Here is an 18,901-nt window from a genome sequence, read left to right on the forward strand (position 1 = left end):
ATGGGGACGTGGACATGTTTTTATATTCTCGCAAAAAGACAATGAAGTACGATGGTTACCTGAGCGACTGGTGCGGCAAACAGACAATGTCACGAAGCAGCCCCTTGATCTTCATTATGATAACATTGCTGATCAGAATCCCCCTGAAGATGAATGAAGCTTGCCGGCTCACATCAAGCCAAACCTACGTTACCACCTCTGTTGGTTCGCCGGTAGTTCTAAATTGTTCATGTGCTTAATTAAAGCAGGGTTTGTACAACGGGCAAGGAACAATCAACCCTTGTTCCGTATAGGGAGGGATATAGTTGAAAATCAATGGCTTAATGTGACTGATCAATTGAAAAGGGAGAATACTGATTTTAGCATATCAAAACTGGTCACGGGCCGGCGCCGTGGCTCACTAGGCTAATCCTCCGCCTTGCGGCGCCGGCACACCGGGTTCTAGTCCCGGTCGGGGCACCGGATTCTGTCCCGGTTGCCCCTCTTCCAGGCCAGCTCTCTGCTGTGGCCAGGGAGTGCAGTGGAGGATGGCCCAGGTGCTTGGGCCCTGCACCCGCATGGGAGACCAGGAGAAGCACCTGGCTCCTGGCTTCGGATCAGTGTGATGCACCGGCCGTAGTGTGCCAGCCGCGGCGGCCATTGGAGGGTGAACCAACGGCAAAGGAAGACCTTTCTCTCTGTCTCTCTCTCTCACTGTCCACTCTGCCTGTCAAAAAAAAAAAAAAAAAAAAAAAACTGGTCACATTGACAGACTCGGGTATACCTTTGTCAATTCTGGAAAAGAGGCCTCGTTGATGTATTGGTCAAAACTGTTAAAGTAACTCTTACGGTCAATTCCTCCTTCTCTGTCGAAAGTAGCAATTTCTGGCTACATTTAGCTGCCATTAACTACTTACTACTGAAAGATCATATAAGCTGTGACTTGATTCCTGGAGGTTGCTGTTTTAATATCTCAAATAATGTTCCTTACATAAAATATCTGGTACAACAGCTAAAAGGTGAACTTCAGCACATGTTTCTAACTAATCCCTTTTCTTTTGGTGAATCTCGATGGACCCACTGGCTTTTGACGTTGCTGGGTCCTTTATTGCTGCTCCTGCCTTTTTGTCTGTGACTCCCCTGTATATTCCAATGCCTCTCTGTGTCTTTTGGTGCCGTTTGGTCTGAGATTTTAAAGTTATGTTCACAGCTTCACCCCCAAGCCAAAAAGCATGGCATTGAATTCCAATGACGGGTAAGACTCGGTCTCCTTGTACCAACCTAAGACAGGAGCCTCAGAATGTCTGGGGTGTCCATTGATGGGTAAGGACAAGAAGAGACACGGGCAACCTAAGACAGGAACAATGCCTCAAAAAATAAAAAAGGGGGAAATGTGGGCAGAACAGGCAGTTCTCCTTTTGTTTACACTTAAACATATAAATGGAGACTTCCAGGCACAAACAATTAGGCTAGGGAGATTCCAGGAAGAGGCAGGAAGAACCTTATCTCACTGCTAAACCTTTCACAAGAGATGATATAGACAATCAGTTACATGTGAAACCTGCATTTATCACCTAAGTGTTTTACTGTACCCTTGTAATCAATAATTAAGAACCTTATGGGGAACTCTTTGTAACCTTAAAAGCCTTTTTGATATGTAAATCTTTTGTGCTCCTTCTTGTAAACAACTGGTCATGTTTAAATACTACTGGATTTGTTCAATAAAGGAGCCTTGATCAGGCCTTGTCTTGGCTCCATTCTTTGCTGCGTCCTTGTCCCTGCATTCCCACTCTCTGTTTCAGGAAACCCAGTTCTTTGTGCTGCAGGCCGGCACTGTACTGATGACCTCAAAATATGCTAACAGGTCACCACAGTTGATCTTACTTAAAGATCATAGTTCTCCTCATGAGCATATTTTTAACTCATAGGAAAATGCTAAGCGTCAAAATTTGCTCATGACCATAGTTTTCTAGCTCACCTTGATGCTGGTAAAGAAATCTTGGAAAATCAGGATTGGGTTGAGCACCCCCTTGACTGACATCATAGAGGTTGCCTCCATGGTCTACTTTATTAGAGACCAGGAGAACAAGGAGCAAGCTAGCAGCAGGAGCAATGTAAGGATAGGCAACAGGCCAATCAGTGGCTGCTTTGCACGGTGATCTGCCGTCAAGGAGACCCAACAAGGCCAGTGCTCCCCAAACGGCACCTGTTTCTGATATGAGGAGCCAGGGCGTTAGGCAAACAGCTGTCATGACAGAAACCGCCTTCTGTCAGCTCTGTCAAGAGCTGGACACAGAACTGCCCTGGGTGTCGAAGGACTCCCAGACCCTGTGGCCCTGAACTAAAAAGCCTTTGGCTCTGCCCAGCCTTTGCCCAGCTTCCAACTCTAGCCACTGCTATTGAGGGAATGGCCAAGGGTCAGTGAAACGTAAGTTGCCTATTTGTACCAGCCTCCTATTCAGCTCTCCTCCTAGTCCAGCCATGTAATGCAAGTCAACAGGGTGCCTCCCTTAAAGAAGATGCACATCTCTCTCACAATTCTCTTCCAGCACCCCATGGATAGGTCTGGGTCTCACATACCCAGCCAGGCCTTAAAGTCTATCCAAATAGTATTAAGCTTAGAAAGCCCTTCCTGCCAGTTCCTAAATAACAGGGCTTTCAGTAACAGCTAACTTAGATAGTCCTGCACCTATTTGGACAGATCCTCATTGAGGGCTTAAAGAGCCTATCTCTTGAGGGGGGTGCACAATGATCTAAAATGTAGATGGTTAAATGTAAGTGATTTATTAGTCTGATTCCTTTCCCAGCCTGAGACTCTGGTTTTATACATTGGCTTAACTTCCTAATAAAACTAGCTACTAGGTATCCAGAAAAAAAAAAAGCATAGCCAGTCCATTAGAGAGTTAACCCTTACCCCTACACCTGGGGAGAGAAAACCAGCCCCAGGGAGGATATGGGCCATGCAGCAAATTCCTACTTCTGCAAACTTCAGGCAGTCCCAGTATTTCCCTAACAGGTTACAGGTTCCTAGATACAGGGGAAATAGCACAATTCCTAAACCAGGCTCTCAACAGGGAGCCAAAGCAGAGCCCCCTCCTTTGAGAAAAACAAAAAACAATGCACAGCTTTCATCCATTAAAAAGCTGCCATGACTAGGGCTCTCACATAAGTATTGCTAATTCAGTCCTTCAAACAGGCAGGCCCTGGATCTGCTACATGCTGCCCAAAAAAGTGCCTCAAACTAGGGTCAAGCTAAAAGGGTAAAAAATCATATTCATGCTCTCTTGGACAAGGCCAGACAACTCCAGGGCCAGGTCAGTCAAGGCTAAAATATCCAGCCTAACATCACATCTGGTCATGGAAATCCTGGTCATTGCCTCTCCTTGGTGACGTAGCATCCACATTCTTTCTGCTTCTCTGCAGACTACTGTGCTTTAACATCCTTGTTTGTTCTGTCTCTAACAGAAGACAAGCCATCTGGCTCCAGGTGCTTCTAAGATACGGCTTCCAGCCTACCTCATCAGACAAGTTGACCTGCCCTCTGGACCAAGCAGGACAATGCTTCCTGAGGCTACTCTCAAGCACCATAGGACAGATAGCAAGAGAAAAATACCCATATCCATCACTACACCCATTTGTCAGCTTCAAAGTAGCTATAGAAGATGGAACTCTGCCCATTTATCCCCATAGAAGAATTATGGGTATTTTTTTCTTGAGGGGGGATATGTTAGGTAGGAAGTCAGAAATTGAGCCTATGTGTATGAGAAAGGCCTGAAGACCAGCACCCACTGCAGAAGCTCCAGAAGCCCAGCATCTTGCACTTCAAAGTCCTGCGCAGACCCTGATGACCTCCCCAGTGGTCCCAGCCCTCCCACCAAGGAAAGCTGCCAGGAGAATTCCCTCTGCTCAGGACCAAAGGGGTTACTTGATAACATGGGGCAATAAAACCTTCTCAGATGCTCTAAGGGAAGCCCCCCTACTCTGCCCAGGGTGCCAGCAAATCTGGGGAGGAATTTGCTAATTTTCACCCAAAAACCCTTCCCCCAGGACTCTCCATCCTTTGTCCTGGAGAAGGGGGTGGGTGGGTAAACGACTCTCTTAAAAACCTAGAGTCTAACTGGACTGCGCACTCAGCCCTCTGCCTCTCTGCTGAGCCGCCCGCCTGGCCTGCCCAGGTGTGTTCTCTCCACTCAACCATGTAACCTCACTCTCCCCCAGTGAGCGACTGGGCACTCTCTCTCAGGTTCTGTCTGGAGAGGTGCCCATCCGTTCTTACGATGTCCCTGCCCTAATAAACCTTGCTATTTTGCTTTCCACCACTCTCTGTGTCATGCCTGAATTCTTTCTTGTGTGAAGACAAGAATCCTTGCTTCTCTGGTAACAGTGCCACAGTGCCTGGCACACTGTGGGTACCTAATAAGTATTCCTTTGGAAGAGGGGAAAATGGCTGTGTGCATGGCCATTACTATCATCAGCTGATAAAACTTTTCTTCATTTTCCCCATGGTAGGTCATACAGGGTTAATCAGTTCTAGATTGCAAAGATAAGCTCTGCCCTTACCATTCACCAATCCCACAGCTGGGTTGGGCAATCCTCCCAGGACTTAAACAAAGTTCCTCTCGGGAGTGAGTGACAGAGAAGTCAGTTACAGGTCCAGAGCCGCTGCACCATGAGCGTGTCTGCGCTGAGCCCCACCCGGCTCCCGGGCAGCCTCTCCGGGCTCCTCCAAGTGGCGGCCCTGCTGGGCCTGCTCCTGCTGCTGCTCAAGGCAGCTCAGCTCTACCTGCACCGCCAGTGGCTGCTCAGAGCGCTCCAGCAGTTCCCGTGCCCGCCCTTCCACTGGCTCCTGGGGCACAGCCGAGAGGTAGGAAGGAGTGGGACAGGGACCGGGAGGGCAGTGCCGGAGTCCAGCTCCAGCCAGTCCAGGGATTCCCAAGGGTGTGAGAGGTGTTGGTGCAGGAAGAAATGAGAGCACACTCGCAGGAAGGCTGAAGGCTCAAGGCGTGGCTCTGGCTCTCGAGCACCATACTTTACTTTTATAGCCCAAGTCACATAATGATTCTTTCTTCTTACAATAACAAGTCTGTTGTCTATTTTCATCTAGTTATGATTTTTCTGATTTTTAAGGGTGTATTCAGAGCATGGGGCACTATCACAGACAGGTGTGAGATAACGGGCTGCGCACACAAGCCAAGGGCTGGAGTGCTGCTGAGCTATGCAGAAATTGGCTACAGAAGCTAGACTATCACCTTCCTAATCTAATCTTTACTAGAAGCCTCAATGTTTAAAGCAGGCCTCCCCTTTTTTTTAAATGTATCCCCTCTTTTGCAGTTCTGTTTGTAACTCTTTGTTTTTATTGTACTTATCTAAAGGTTCACTTCAATCTATTCCACAGTCTTGACATCCTAACCATTGTTGTATTTGTAGCACCTATTGAATTAAAGCTTTAATAACATTTATCTTTGTCCTAGTGGGAAGTATACACCAGGGAGCCTGTTGCCTTTTAATTTTTTCCACAAACAGCTCAACCTTGCATAAAGCATCAACCCCTTCTCCTACACTAACATTCTGCTTGATTAAAATTCAACAAAGCAATGGTCATTTGGGGGATTATGAGTCTAAGTGCCTTTCCCTAAAATTAGAAATGCAACAATCATTACTGGGACCACCAGGAAGTTCCCAACAAACCTCAAACCAACAAGAGGACCACGGCTGTCGTTCTCATGCCTTGCTGAGACAGACTTTCTGCTGTGACCTCGTCAGCGAGCCGAAGTTGCCTTGGCCTCGCCAGGGCAGGGGCGGCCAGGGCTCGGAGTCTGCTGAACGGGGGCCCACAGGGCACAGGCTGTTGTGTGAGGAGCACAGAGCTCACCTCTCGGGTCTGGGTTCATCCCAGCGACAGGGAGCTCACTCCCTCCCAGGAAGCCCATCCTGCTGTGATACAGCCGTCACGCACGCCTTCCTCACTCTGTCCTGGCAGCCCTGCACGTGGAGGGCACAACTGTTCCTTCCTGAGGTTCTTTCCAGGCTGAGCACCCCCTGCAGCCCCAGCTGTTCTCAAAGAACCAGGCTTCTTTACCCCAGTCACTCAACACCATCCTCTGTGCCTGGTCCTTTGCTTGTCTGGAGACACAGACATCAGTCTGAAGGATCCTGCTCTGTGGGGGTCATGGGGTGCAGCGATGATAGACGGGAGTCTCAGAAGGAGCCAGGACACGGGCAGGCTCACTCTGCTGCGGTGAAAGTGGTGTCACCGCACACCCTGGACTGTGAGCTCCGTGGAGCTGAGTGCACCATCCCCTCCCTGCACCCCAGTGCCCAGCACTGAGGCGCTCAGCACCGGCGTCTGGACAGACGGAGGAAGGAAGGAAGGAAGCAGCTGGAGGGACAGGGTCACCCCCGCACTGGCCGCCCCGGGGTGGGGACGCAGACCCAGGTGAGGAGCCTCGCAGAGACGGGTCATCCAGGGTCGGTGCATGGGGCAGATGTTGGCAGATGGGAGTTTTCAGGCACTGAGGCCTCTTGCTTCTCTTGTTACCGGCAGAAGGGGCCAAATATGGAGACCGGAAACATCCAACCTCCCCTCCATAACCCTGTCCTCTTCTGTCCCACTGCCCTGTTCTACACCGCATTATTCATTAACACCCCTACCTGTCCATGCATTTTTACCTCTGGGCCTCTGCTCACCCTGTGCTCTTGGCTTGGAATAACCTTGCCTCCCAGTGTCCAACCTGCCAATGCCCAGCCCCAAGCCACGTCCTGGAAGAAGTTTCCCGGGTCTTTCAGGAATGGAGGGGCGACTCCTTCCTATGCACTGTCCTCCTCATGGGACAGCGCAGTGACAACTTGATTCAGGTGTTTCCCTGCAGCGTCCTAGCTGGGAGCTCCTTCTGGGTGGGATCATCTGACTCACGTTTGTAACCATGGAGACTCAATGAGTGAATGAGCACGCGACGAGGAAGGGCTTTCTAGTGTCCGGGTCTGAGTCAGCCCCCTCTCCAGGGCTTCCCCGATGCTTGGACTTCCTTCCGTCCCAATAGTAATGTCCTGTACTGTGGCCTCCCAAGCTTCCTGTCTGTCCGACGAGGCTGTGAGCTCTAGACAGCTGAGGATCCATGACCACGCCTCCATCCAGTGCCTGACCCCGTAATGGGCACCTGGTAGGAGCTTGGTGAACATGCACGAATGACTGGGCCTGTCGTGACAGTGGCTGTGAGGAGGATGTGAGCAATGACTGGATACGTATGCAGCCGGCAGTTGCTTTGAGTTCTGTAGAAACAGCAGAAATGACGAAGAGCTGACTGCATGGAACATCTCCAGGAGCGAGTGCCTGTGGGGACTGCAGATGAGCTGAGTGTTGACAGTAGGGGGGAGGCCGCAGCTCTGGGGCGGAGGGGAGGGACACTCCAGGCTGGGGGAGGAGCCTGTGCAAAGGCCCAGAGGAGTGAGCAGGTATGGCTGTGGTAGGGTGAGCACAGAACAGCAGGGGTCATGTGGAATGGCCAGCATAGAGGAGGAAGCAGGGAAGGGCTTTGTGATCCACACTGAAGAGTTTAGAAAGACAGCTCACAAAAGATTCTTCTCAATGAGAAGAGGAAATGCTTACACGAAACCCCATCATCAGACTGCAGTATCTTGGTATGTAAGCATCCAGACCTTGTGCTTAAAGCCTCTCTACGTTTAGCATGGCAAATAACACTACCTGTACCATTTCTATTTCATCTTTTTTCACCTTGCCCTTTTCATCCCAAATATTATTTCATCTTAACAAATGTTAAGCATACTTGTCGGAGTAATATTGATACTATAACAACCAGTATAATAATATAAAATTAGGGGGCCAGTGCTGTGGCGCAGGGGTTTAACGCCCTGGCCTGAGGTGCCAGCATCTCATGTGGGGGCTGGTTCGAGACCCGGCTGCTCCACTTCCAATCCAGATCTCTGCTATGGCCTGGGAAAGCAGTAGAGGATGGCCCAAGTCCTTGGGCCCCTGCACCTGCGTGGGAGACCTGGAAGAAGCTCCTGGCTCCCGGCTTCAGACTGCCCCAGCTCTGGCCATTGCAGCCCATTGGGGAGTGAACTAGCGGCTGGAAGATCTCTCTCTCTCTCTCTCTCTGCCTCTCCTCTCTCTGTGTAACTCTGACTTTCAAATAAATAAATAAATATTTAAAAAATAATAAAAAATTAATGCATACATTTTAAAGTTTAAATAGAATTTCTTTTATTTTCTTAATAAGCTGAATTATGTTACACAGCTGCCCTCAAGTTATATCAGTTGTCCTATAATTTCCATGGACATTGTTGTGCTGATGCTTTTTGTGGTTTTATACATCATGGAGACAGTGCAAGACTGAAGCTTCTGCAGGTGGTTTGCAGGAAGCCTCAGAGGTTTGCCCAAGAAGGGGCCTAAAGCTGGCCTGAGGTCGAGTCTTGGTTGGCTGGACCACACTGGACCAGATCCACGGTCCTTAGAAGCAGCTACAAAGTCATGATTTCTACTGATGGATGCAGAGCTGTCTCCCTGCTGCCCCTCTGCTTTCCCACTGCAGGAATTTGAATCAAATCAAAGTGTGCATTGACGTGTCATTTTCTTTGCTAACAGTTCCAGAATGACCAGGAGCTAGAACGGATTCAGAAATGGGTAGAGAAATTCCCTGGTGCCTGTCCATGGTGGCTGTCGGGGAACAAAGCTCGCCTCCTCGTTTATGATCCCGACTACCTCAAAGTGATTCTGGGACGATCAGGTGAGAAGGAAGCCTCATCTCAGCCACAGCAGCCCTGCCCTCTGAGGCCTGGGCCCCATATGGCCATAAAATCCCAGAGGAAAGGGACACTGAAGCTTCACTCTCTGAAGCCTGCACCAACCAACCCTGCACCGAATCCACAACCCAGCCTGCCAGGCCACCTGCACAAGGATAAATAGCCTCTTTCCCCTCTCACTCCCTGGGTTCTTGCCTTTTTAAGCAAATCTTGGTGATCTGTTATGTAAATGGCACTTGATCTTAATGATCAGTTTCACATCCAGGCTGGCTTGGGTTTGTAACCTTTCTGTATTACTGTCCCCGGTGTGCGATGACCAAGCCGTCACCCCCAGTAGAGGAATCACAGGCTCCATCTTCTTCTGCTTGGGCATGGAGGATGTGGCTCGGGGTTTTCCACAATTTACCCCCTTGATCCTGTGGGTGTTCAAGTGCTGGAGACCTGGGTCTGCCCTCCTGAGCCCAGCTGGCTGTCAGGACAAGACAGAAGGGAGTGAGAGGCCATGAGAAGGGACTTGGGAAGCACTGGCCAGCCGACAAGCACAACAGAACCCCTGCCGCCTTGGTGACTGTCCTGTTTGGTCTTCCAGGTCCTCGTAAACCCCTGCTTCTCTTTCAGACCCAAAGGCTCCTCGTAACTATAAGTTAATGACTCCCTGGATTGGTAAGTGTGTGCAAACTAGGACTGCAGTCCACGCTCTTGTTAGGTTTACCAAGAGCTATCACCTAGGCCCACGGAGAACAGGTGATGGCCACCATTGCCACAGCCCTACCCTAAGTCAAGCCTCATTTCTCTTCTAATCAGACCTCTTCAAAGGCATGCAGCCTGATACTTACTTAGGCACCCTCGCTCCCCCGGCCTTGACCTGCCAGGACTCTGCTAACTCTCCTAGCAGTCATTCTCCTAACAGACGGACCTGTCCATTGCGAGCTTCACATTCCCGAGCAGCTCTCCGCATTCCTCCCTTGGTCAAAGATATTCCACCATCTGGGTTTTCGCCCCTTGCTCCACTCTTGAGTCCTCCCTGTGAACCTGTCACACTTTCCCCTCTCCCCTCACTAAGCATACACCCACCCGTCTCTGGCCCAGGGTACGGTCTGCTCCTGCTGGACGGGCAGACATGGTTCCAGCATCGGCGCATGCTCACCCCAGCCTTCCACTACGACATCCTGAAGCCCTATGTGGGGCTCATGGTGGACTCCGTCCAAATCATGCTGGTGAGTCTGCTGTCACCTCCACACACCCATTCCCAGCTTGCATGCACAGACTTCGCTCCCAAACACGTCTTCCACAGACAGCCACTCTCAGGTCATCACTCACTGTAGTAGCAGGAGTTCCCAAAATGGATGCGACAGAGAATTTTCAGAATCAAGATGAATATACTCTTTGCTTGTTATCCAAGGAAGAGACAGTTATGCTGAATACGGGTGCCTTTTCCCCCACTTCCAAGTCATCAGTGCAATGGACTTTAGTTGCAGTCGGTCTTGTGGACAACAGGATGGGCGCCCCCGGCTGACCTGGGCAACCACAGCATCAGTGACAAGGTGCAGTCCTAGTCAGCTTTCCATTGCTACAACAAAATACTGAAACTCCTCTTGAAGGAAAGAGAGGTTTTCAATAGAGAGTTTCGGAGACTAAAAGTCCAAAGGACTTTCATAATGCAGGCTCTGCACAAGGACCCAGGCTGGCCAGGGGAGCGTGTCTGGAGGAAGGCTCACATGTCAAGCCAGGAGGCCAGGAAGTTCGGGTTGGGCCACACACAGGCTTTTACAACAACCCACTGGCGAGAACTAGATTCCAGGGGCATAACCACAATGACCAAAGTCCAGCCCATTACTGGTGGCTCCACACCTCTCAGTTGTACCACGTTGGAGACCAAGCCTTTAACAGATAGGCCTGGGGGGGTGGGGCACACAAGATTATATCCAAACCATAGCAGTAGACATTCCCTGATATCACTCCATCAGGCTCTGGCCTGGAGCCTAGGGCTTTTCTATGAGTTTGAGTGATCCTTCGAGAGAACTGGACCCTCTGTCCACATTCTAAGAGCCACTGTGGCCACGCCCTCTTTTCCCATCAGTATCTTCGTCTCTTAGCAAATTTTGCTCAGTGAGCATTTGATGAATGACAGAGCTGGAAGTCCTCGCTGGCTCTCCAGTAGGCGCGCTTCTACATGCTTCACAGCTTCCTTTAGTCGTGACACACGTGTTGGCCGATCTGCGCTTCTATCAGTTTCTCATGTCCGTCTCAGCTTTCAGAAAATGGAAGGGTGTCCCTTTCTCATCAACCCAAATGTCATAACCGATTTCCAAATTTTAAAGTGCAATCCGACTACATGAAGAAAGTATATTTGATTATGTAATAAATGCGAATGAGAAATAGGCATCATCTTGCAAACATTTTCTTCACAGCGTTAGTTTGCTCAAAGGCATCTACTCTCTAAAGGGAGAAGTTTTGAACAGGAAATCTGGAGATACAGGGAAAAGCCCAGTTAATTAGCACAGGACATCCACGGGATTCAAGGTCAACATCCCCTCGCCCACAGGACAGATGGGAACAGCTGATCAGCCAGGACTCCTCGCTGGAGATCTTCCAACACGTCTCCCTGATGACCCTGGACACCATCATGAAGTGTGCCTTCAGCTACCAGGGCAGCGTCCAGCTGGACAGGTCAGGGTCCTTGGTATTTCCAACTGACAGCCAGGTGAGGAGCTCACACGCTCACCTCCACAGAAGGCAGGGTTCTGACACCGAAGCCTATGCCAAGCTCTAAGTGTAGACCAGACCTAACCCTGTCTTAGCCACGGATTCTTGATCCCTGGCACGATGGAAGCCTGGCTCTCATGCTGTCTTACAGAGGCCTGTGGTCAAAGCCTGCAAATGTGTAGTGGCACGTGCCTCGGTGCTGCCTGTCCCCACTGTGCGAGGGAATCTCCCCTGAGAGCCCTGCTCTGCCTGCAGATCAGAGGCCGCTCCATTCTGACCTCTTCCACGTCCTCTCCTCAGGAACTCCCACTCCTACATCCAGGCCATCAATGACCTGAACAACTTGGTATTTTACCGAGCGAGGAACGTCTTTCACCAGAGTGACTTCCTGTACAGGCTGAGCCCTGAAGGCCGCTTGTTCCACCGTGCCTGCCAGCTCGCCCATGAGCACACAGGTTCTGCCTCCTCCTCCTCCTGTGTCCCCTCCTTCACCAGAATGGCCCAAAGGACCCAATCCCGACTCCTCAGAAAGAGCCGGGCCCATGCTCCCCCTGCAGGAGCTGGGGCACACTCATGTTGGGTGCAGGGGTCGGGAGCTGAGATGATGGGGTGCCAATTGCTGGGCAGGGGTGCTCTGTGTCATCATATTGGTGAATGAGGCCTCATCCCAAAAACATTTAGCCAGGGCTCTTGGGCTGTTCTGGCTCCCACCCCAACCCACACACCCACTCCCACGCTCACCCTGACCTCCAGGGCACCCGGGTTGGGGCAGGTGGGGCTCTCAGCTGCTCCGGTACCCACTGCTCTGGCACAGACCGAGTGATCCAGCAGAGGAAGGCTCAGCTGCAGCAGGAGGGGGAGCTGGAGAAGGTCAGGAGGAAGAGGCGCTTGGACTTCCTGGACGTCCTCCTCTTTGCCAAGGTCAGTGTGTGCAGGGCAGGCCCGAGCTTGGCCTGGAAGCACAGAGCCAGGGACAGAGCCCGTGCCCTCTCTCCCGCTGTGGCCTCCCCCAGATGGAGAACGGGAGCAGCCTGTCCGACCAGGACCTCCGCGCCGAGGTGGACACGTTCATGTTCGAGGGCCACGACACCACGGCCAGCGGCGTCTCCTGGATCTTCTATGCCCTGGCCACGCACCCCGAGCATCAGCACCGGTGCCGCGAGGAGATCCAGGGCCTCCTGGGGGACGGAGCCTCCATCACCTGGTGAGTGAGAGCCCAGGGGGCGGTGGGGAGGACCCTGCCTGTCTGGGAGGGGAAGCCCTGGGGGGCCCAGCCCTGCCCCCTCCTCTGCCTGGGCTTTGTTTCAGGGAGCACCTGGACCAGATGCCCTACACCACCATGTGCATCAAGGAGGCGCTGAGACTCTACCCACCAGTGCCAAGTGTTACCAGACAGCTCAGCAAGCCCGTCACCTTCCCTGATGGACGCTCCCTCCCCAAGGGTACTAACTGCCCACCCTCACTCACCTGTGTGCTCCCTGGCACACACAGGGGATCTGTCACCCCCATGTGCCTCTGTGGTTCTGAGCCACTCTGGTCTCCAATTTCCTCCTCAATAATTGAGTGCTTGCTTTGTAGTGAGGGTGAGATGTCTGAGAATCTTGGCACAAAACTCTATAAATATGAGGAGTCTCAAAAGATTCATGGATATACAAACAATGAAAATTATGCATCTATTTCATTTTTTTGGCAGCAAAGCAAACTTTTATTTGAATTATATTTTTCACGAATTTTTGCAAGTATCCTTGTAAATGTTAGCCACCGGATTTGTCTTAGGGATTTCAGCCCTAAAATTCTATTCCAAGATGTTAGGTCCACAGAGACAACTGGACAGAGGCAAAAGGAAATATGCTTCTTTCCTTGGGTTAAGATGGATGAGGGAGATCAGGGGAACCTGTGTCAAGGGCCAGATGGGGTCCGGTGTGTAGGAGTCTCCAAGTCGATGGCAGAGAGCAGATGTGAGCGTCGCCAGTGGCTCCCCAGCCCCTGCCTGTGACTGCAGCTCTGCACACCTGCTGTGAGACCACAGGCGATTCACTCAGCCTCTCTGAATCTTAGAAGGATGGGGACGAGAGGCTTGTGGGAGTTTCTCGGGAAGGAGCTGCAGCACTGAGTTGTCAGCTGCTCAGTGCACACGGCAGGCCCCTGGCTCCTTCTTGCTGTCATTCCCGTGGTCTCGCGCCTCGGCTCTGCTCATGGGCTTTGCAAAGCCCACCCCTCCTGCCTGCAAGGGGTCATCCAGCTCAAATGGATAGCTTGTTGATCCGGGTCTTTAGTGCCTGTGTGCTTCCTCGCGACTTCAGGACAGCACCTCACCCCAGGGGACGATCAGTCTTTTCTGTGTCTCCTGCCTGTCCCACAGGTGTCATTCTTTTTCTCTCCATTTATGGCCTTCACTACAACCCGAAGGTGTGGCAAAACCCAGAGGTACGAGGGCTGGGGCGGGGAGCATGGCGGTTCTCTCAGGACAAGTGCCTCCCCCTGCTCTCGTCTCTATGCATCCTGGTCCCCCATGGATTTTCCTTGACCCCCACCCATCCTGGCCCTGGTGCTCTCTGCAGGTGTTCGACCCTTTCCGGTTTGCACCAGATTCTGCTTACCACAGCCACGCTTTCCTGCCCTTCTCAGGGGGAGCACGGTGAGTGTCCCATGTGTGCTGATGTGCTGGGGGGAGGGTCCTCTGGTCCCATACCTGATGCTGTGACTCTTGGTTCCTCTGGGGCTTCTTGCAGGCTGTTGCTTTTGGGAAGGGAGGCTTGTGTGGATGTCCCCGTGTGCAAAAGAAAGGTGACATTTCATAGCATGACATAGATGTGCCCTTTCCAACGGCCAGCCAGAATTCAGGGTCAGGGCATGTCAGATGTCAGTGTAGTCTGGTCTTTGTCTCAGTGTAGGAGTTAGGGTTTCTTCTGCAAATTTAACTTTAGATGTTCACTTTTTTCTTTTCTTTTTTTTTAAGATTTATTATTTGAAATTCAGTTACACAGAGAGAGAGGGAGAGGCAGAAAGAGAGAGAGAGAGGTCTTCCATCTGCTAGTTCACTCCCTAATTGGCCGCAATGGTTGGAACTGCATCGATCCAAAGCCAGGAGCCAGGAGGTTCTTCAAGGTCTCAGGGGCCCAAGCACTTGGGCCGTCTTCTACTGCTTTCCCAGGCCATAGCAGAGAGCTGGATCTGAAGTGGAGCAGCCGGGACTAGAACCGGTGCCCATATGGGATGTTGACACCGCAGGCGGCAGCTTTACCCGCTACACCACACCACTGGCCCCTAAATACTAAAGTTTTTCTACTGAAGAAGGCAGTCCTCCTAAGCCAAATTGCTTCAAATATCATCACTTTTTTCAATAGTCAGGATTTTCTTTTCCCACACATGGTCAGTATAGTCCACTAATATACATTCTCGTTGAACCCTGGAAGAGTTGGCACACATTTCAGTTTCCGGATGCCTTGCTGGGTTTCCTGTCCAAGCCACAGCTGTGGAAAGCTACAGGAGTTCCTGTAGCAAGTTTCACACCAACATGTGTCACCTCACACATTTTCAGTCCTTCTCAACACAGCTTTCAACATATATAAATGTCCAAATGCCTGTTGACTCTCCTAGTCAGCAAAATCCAGTATGTTGAGTGGAACCTCTTACCATAGTCCGTGGTCCCAGCAGTGACAAATATGTGAAAGTAGGGACAACATATTACCCGTGAGAGGAGGCCCACTGTTCAGTGTGATGTGTAGACAGTGCAAGATTCCTGCTGTGCAAAATACAAAACCCACTTGGAACAGCTGGTGGGCTGGACAATGGTAATCCTAAGTGGCTGCCATGGATTCACACGGCCTGCAGGAAGGGTCCTGGGAAACCAAATTGCCACAAATATAAATAACTAGTGGAAATAAGGTTTTTCTGAATCAGTGATCCATTGAATTGTTAAAATGCTAAGTCAATGTTCACAGAACAGGTTTTTAGCCAATCATTCTTCCATGAACTTGATTTCTAGGCTACGGCTTATCCCAGGGCTGAGAACTTCTACTCAGACTTTAGCCACAAAACCCGTTGTGGCTACCAGAGTGCTGGAGGGACTAGGTAGCTCCGGTTCCAGCTCAGAACTCATACTGACTTTCAGTGTTTTCCACTCTGTTGTATTTATTTTAAACATTTAATTAACTTCATTCCAATACAATATTATTGCAAAGGGCCTTTCTCGGTGTCAAGTCTTGTGCTGAGAGATGGAAACAGATATCTCCAAGACTTCAGAGACAGAAGCAGAATGTGTTCTTGAACGTGTTTGACAGAGTGTTGAAAAGGCATTGGAGAAGCATCCCTATACTAGGACAGACACCATTTCTTCATTCTTTCACTCATCCATTCGCTTCTGGAGCAGCTTCCAGAATGTTCTGTGTTCCTGACATTGTCCTGGGCATGCATAGAGTATGAGGGGGGTCTCTGAGTAAAACCCTAATCATGTCTTGGAAAATGATAGACAGAGTGGGGAGGGCTACCTGCTCAGCAAACTCAGCAACATGAGCTGAGCCGGGAAGTGGGGCTGGACTGGGAGAGGTGGGTGAGCAGCAGCCCAAGAGGGCTTGAAGCAGATGAAGCATTTGAACCCAGTCCTGTGGGCTTGGGGGGCGTGGGAGGGTCTGAGCTGAGTGGGGTTTTCGATGTGGGGGGAAGAGGCAGGGAGAGCAGAAAAGTCCCAGGGAGGAGACTGAGGCACCAGGCCAGAGATGCTGGTGGACAGAGGGCTGGGGTTTAGGCAGGAGCCCGGACCTCAGAGTGGGTCGAAGATGGAGCTATGGTAGGCGGGTCCCTGACCTGTTCCCCCTCCAGAAGCTTCCCCTCTGACACTCTGACTTCCTCCAAGGAACTCTGTTCTTGGGGCCCCCTAGAGAATGAGTGCCTGAAAATGTAGTCTCCCTGTCCCCTGTGGGCCTGACCCTAGACTAACACGCTGGGGAATTAGATATTGTGGGGGTGGGGGTGGGGGTGGGGGTGGGGTGGAGGTGAGGTGACCTAACAATGGTCAACTCTTTAAGTGATTCCCATATTAGACTCTGTCTCATACAGCACTGGCCCTGTCCTAGCACTGACTTCCTGCCCAACAAGAGCAGAAGTAGAGACAGGGATAGCCCCGGAAGAGTGGTAGCTTTGTGAAGGTCAGGAGACTGTGACCAAGGCTTGGGGACAGTGGGGGACTGGAAGGAAAGGGGTCAGGGCTGGGCCACCTGGAGGAGGGTTCTGAATGGTCAGCTCTGGGGCTGGGGCTCAAGGGTCAGTACCTGTCCCAGGAGGGGCAGGAGGGGACCTGAGGCCACTTCCCATTTCATTGTCTCTCCCTGGCCCAGGAACTGCATCGGGAAACAATTTGCCATGAGGGAGCTGAAGGTGGCCGTGGCCCTGACCCTGCTGCGCTTCGAGCTGCTGCCGGATCCCACCAGGATCCCCATCCCCATCGCACGGGTTGTGCTGAAGTCCAAGAATGGGATTCACCTGCGTCTCAGGAAGCTCCACTAACCCTGCTGGGGACTAGAACAGGCTCTGAGGCTTCCTACCTGGCATCCCGCCTTTGGATCACCTGCCTGTGTCCACTGCCCCTCTGCACACACCCTGCTTTCTCTGTGCCCACCTGCCCTTCTTGCACCTGCCTGCCTTCCTGTCTCCTGTCTCTCTGTCCTCTCCCCCACCTTTCTGCAGGCGTCCAGCCTGCTTGTCTGTCTACCTGTCTGAATCTCTAGTTGTCACATCACCCCCGATCACTGCCAGCCCTCCAGCCTGCCTGTCCCTCTACCCTTTGTGCTGCTTGTCTGCCCCTTTGGGAGCTTCCTATTGCTTCTAAAAAGTGATCAAAACTTCAGCGGTTTTAGTGACATTAGTTACTCTTTTACGGTTTGGAAGATCAGAAGTCAGCAGAGTGTTTTCCTGGGACACACCAAGTAAAGATAATCCCTAAGTCACTACGATGAAAGATTCTCAGACTTCACCCTGGTCTGATGGTCCCAGGCACTTGAGTTTGTGGTCGCTCCCTGGGTAGTGATGTGTGGTGCGAAACTTGCTTGTGGTGTAGGGCATGGCAGCCAGTGCCCCTCTCCATCAGCCTCAGGTTCACAGGGCCGACACAACGTACAGCGCAGGGTGCTTTGACACTGCGATATGTGGTAGGTTAGCTGTATTAAATGCACCCTCAACTTCCATTTTCAACCAGGCAGGAGTTCACTGGGATGAGAGCCCACGGCCCTAGGAGAGGCTTCTGTTTGTGCAGGGCCACCCTCCGTCCAGGGCTCTGGGCAGACTTCCTTCCTCTCCTTTCCCATTCCCAGAGCTCCATTCCCTGCACTCTGTGGCTTCTGGACTCTTCCTCCTCATTCAGATCCATGGAACTTTCACATTTCTCTGCTTCTCTGTGTCACCTGCAGTGTCCTATGGGCCCTCACGACTACCTTGCATGCACTCAGATAGGACAGGACAAGTCACAGGTGTGCCAGGATAGGACTTGAACCAGACACGGGCATTCTTGAGTCTAGCGCAGTCCCTTCCCGACCACCACCCACTCTGTCCTTGTAATCTCTCCCGCAAGTTGTCTGAGCATCTTCCCACATAAATAAAGTTCACAAGTTGTGTGCAGTGTCTGCTCTCCTTTGGGAGGAGATGGAGGGAAGAAGGGAGAGGCAAAGGGCAAGGGAGACACAAGGTCAAGTCGCTTTCGGGGAAGGAGACGGGTGACATCTGCCCTGTGGTGCTGGGACCCCAGGCCAGCCTAAGGCAGCCCACTCCGCTCCACGCAGACTCACAGCCCCCTGGTGCCCCCCAATGCCAGGCAGCCCCTGAGGCTCCCTCTGCATCCCTGTGTAGACCAGGGGCTCTTCTCTAGGAGCTCAGAGGACGGGACCATGCCTCTGCTCTGCTCAGACCTCAGCTCTGCTCACAGGGGATTCTTCAGAGTAGGGCTGAGGTAGACTTGTCCTAAGCTGGGCAGGAAATCCTTCCAGGCCTGTCCTAGCTTGAGGGCCTTGGGGACTCAGCTTGTCGCAGCCCTGGTGAGACGTGAGAGTCTTGGCCATGTCACCAGCCGCCTGCCAGCCTCCCTCACACACAGGGAGCACAGGTTGTCCAGAAGGCTCATAGAGGAGTCCATAAGAGCATGAAGGGGCCCAGGGGGCAAACAGGTCCGTCTGCAGTGGGAAGGACATGAGACCCAAGCAGCTCCTCCCACACAGGACAGCCTTGTGCTGTCCTCTGTGTCCAAGCCCTGCCCTCCCCAGGTCCTGCCTCCTCCCCACCCCCTACGCACTCTCACAAGGTTACTGGGCTAGTTCTCTGCTCTCGCCAGCCACTGTCAACCCAGACACACCATTTCTTGCTGGCTCTGCACACAGGTCCCTGTCTGACCCCCAACATTCCTCACCAGGGCCCTGGATGTGGGGGACAGGGCTCTGTGGGGTCCTCTATCTGTAGTCTGAAGTCAATT

At 51.8% G+C, this 18,901-nt stretch overlaps 1 protein-coding gene across 5 annotated transcripts; it reads left to right on the forward strand.

Annotated features, from left to right (window-relative positions):
- Positions 1-4,590: 4,590 nt before the first annotated feature.
- On the forward strand, positions 4,591-18,057 carry LOC127493460 (cytochrome P450 4A4-like). Of its 5 annotated transcripts, XM_051856509.2 has the most exons (12): positions 4,592-4,843; positions 8,582-8,723; positions 9,358-9,402; positions 9,829-9,956; positions 11,285-11,409; positions 11,746-11,900; positions 12,260-12,366; positions 12,459-12,649; positions 12,754-12,887; positions 13,808-13,872; positions 14,007-14,083; positions 16,782-18,057. In XM_051856509.2, the coding sequence occupies exons 1-12, from the start codon at positions 4,649-4,651 to the stop codon at positions 16,948-16,950; spliced, it is 1,533 nt and encodes a 510-aa protein (XP_051712469.1). In that variant the 5' UTR covers positions 4,592-4,648; the 3' UTR covers positions 16,951-18,057. The 5 variants fall into 5 exon arrangements, with proteins under 5 accessions (XP_051712468.1, XP_069934651.1, XP_051712469.1 ...); XM_051856508.2 differs by lacking the exon at positions 13,808-13,872 and having other exon boundaries at positions 4,591-4,843; XM_070078551.1 differs by lacking the exon at positions 9,358-9,402 and having other exon boundaries at positions 16,782-17,095.
- Positions 18,058-18,901: the final 844 nt, after the last annotated feature.

This window comes from Oryctolagus cuniculus, chromosome 7, assembly GCF_964237555.1.
Source record: "Oryctolagus cuniculus chromosome 7, mOryCun1.1, whole genome shotgun sequence".
In the NCBI taxonomy this organism is placed as follows: Eukaryota; Metazoa; Chordata; class Mammalia; order Lagomorpha; family Leporidae; genus Oryctolagus; species Oryctolagus cuniculus.

Coding starts and splice junctions, on each gene's coding strand:
- LOC127493460 (XM_051856508.2), top strand. CDS start 4,649: ATGAGCGTGTCTGCGCTGAGCCCCACCCGGCTCCCGGGCAGCCTCTCC. Junction 12,888..14,006: donor TGGACGCTCCCTCCCCAAGG/GTACTAACTGCC, acceptor TGCTCTCTGCAG/GTGTTCGACCCTTTCCGGTT. Junction 14,084..16,781: donor CCCTTCTCAGGGGGAGCACG/GTGAGTGTCCCA, acceptor TCCCTGGCCCAG/GAACTGCATCGGGAAACAAT.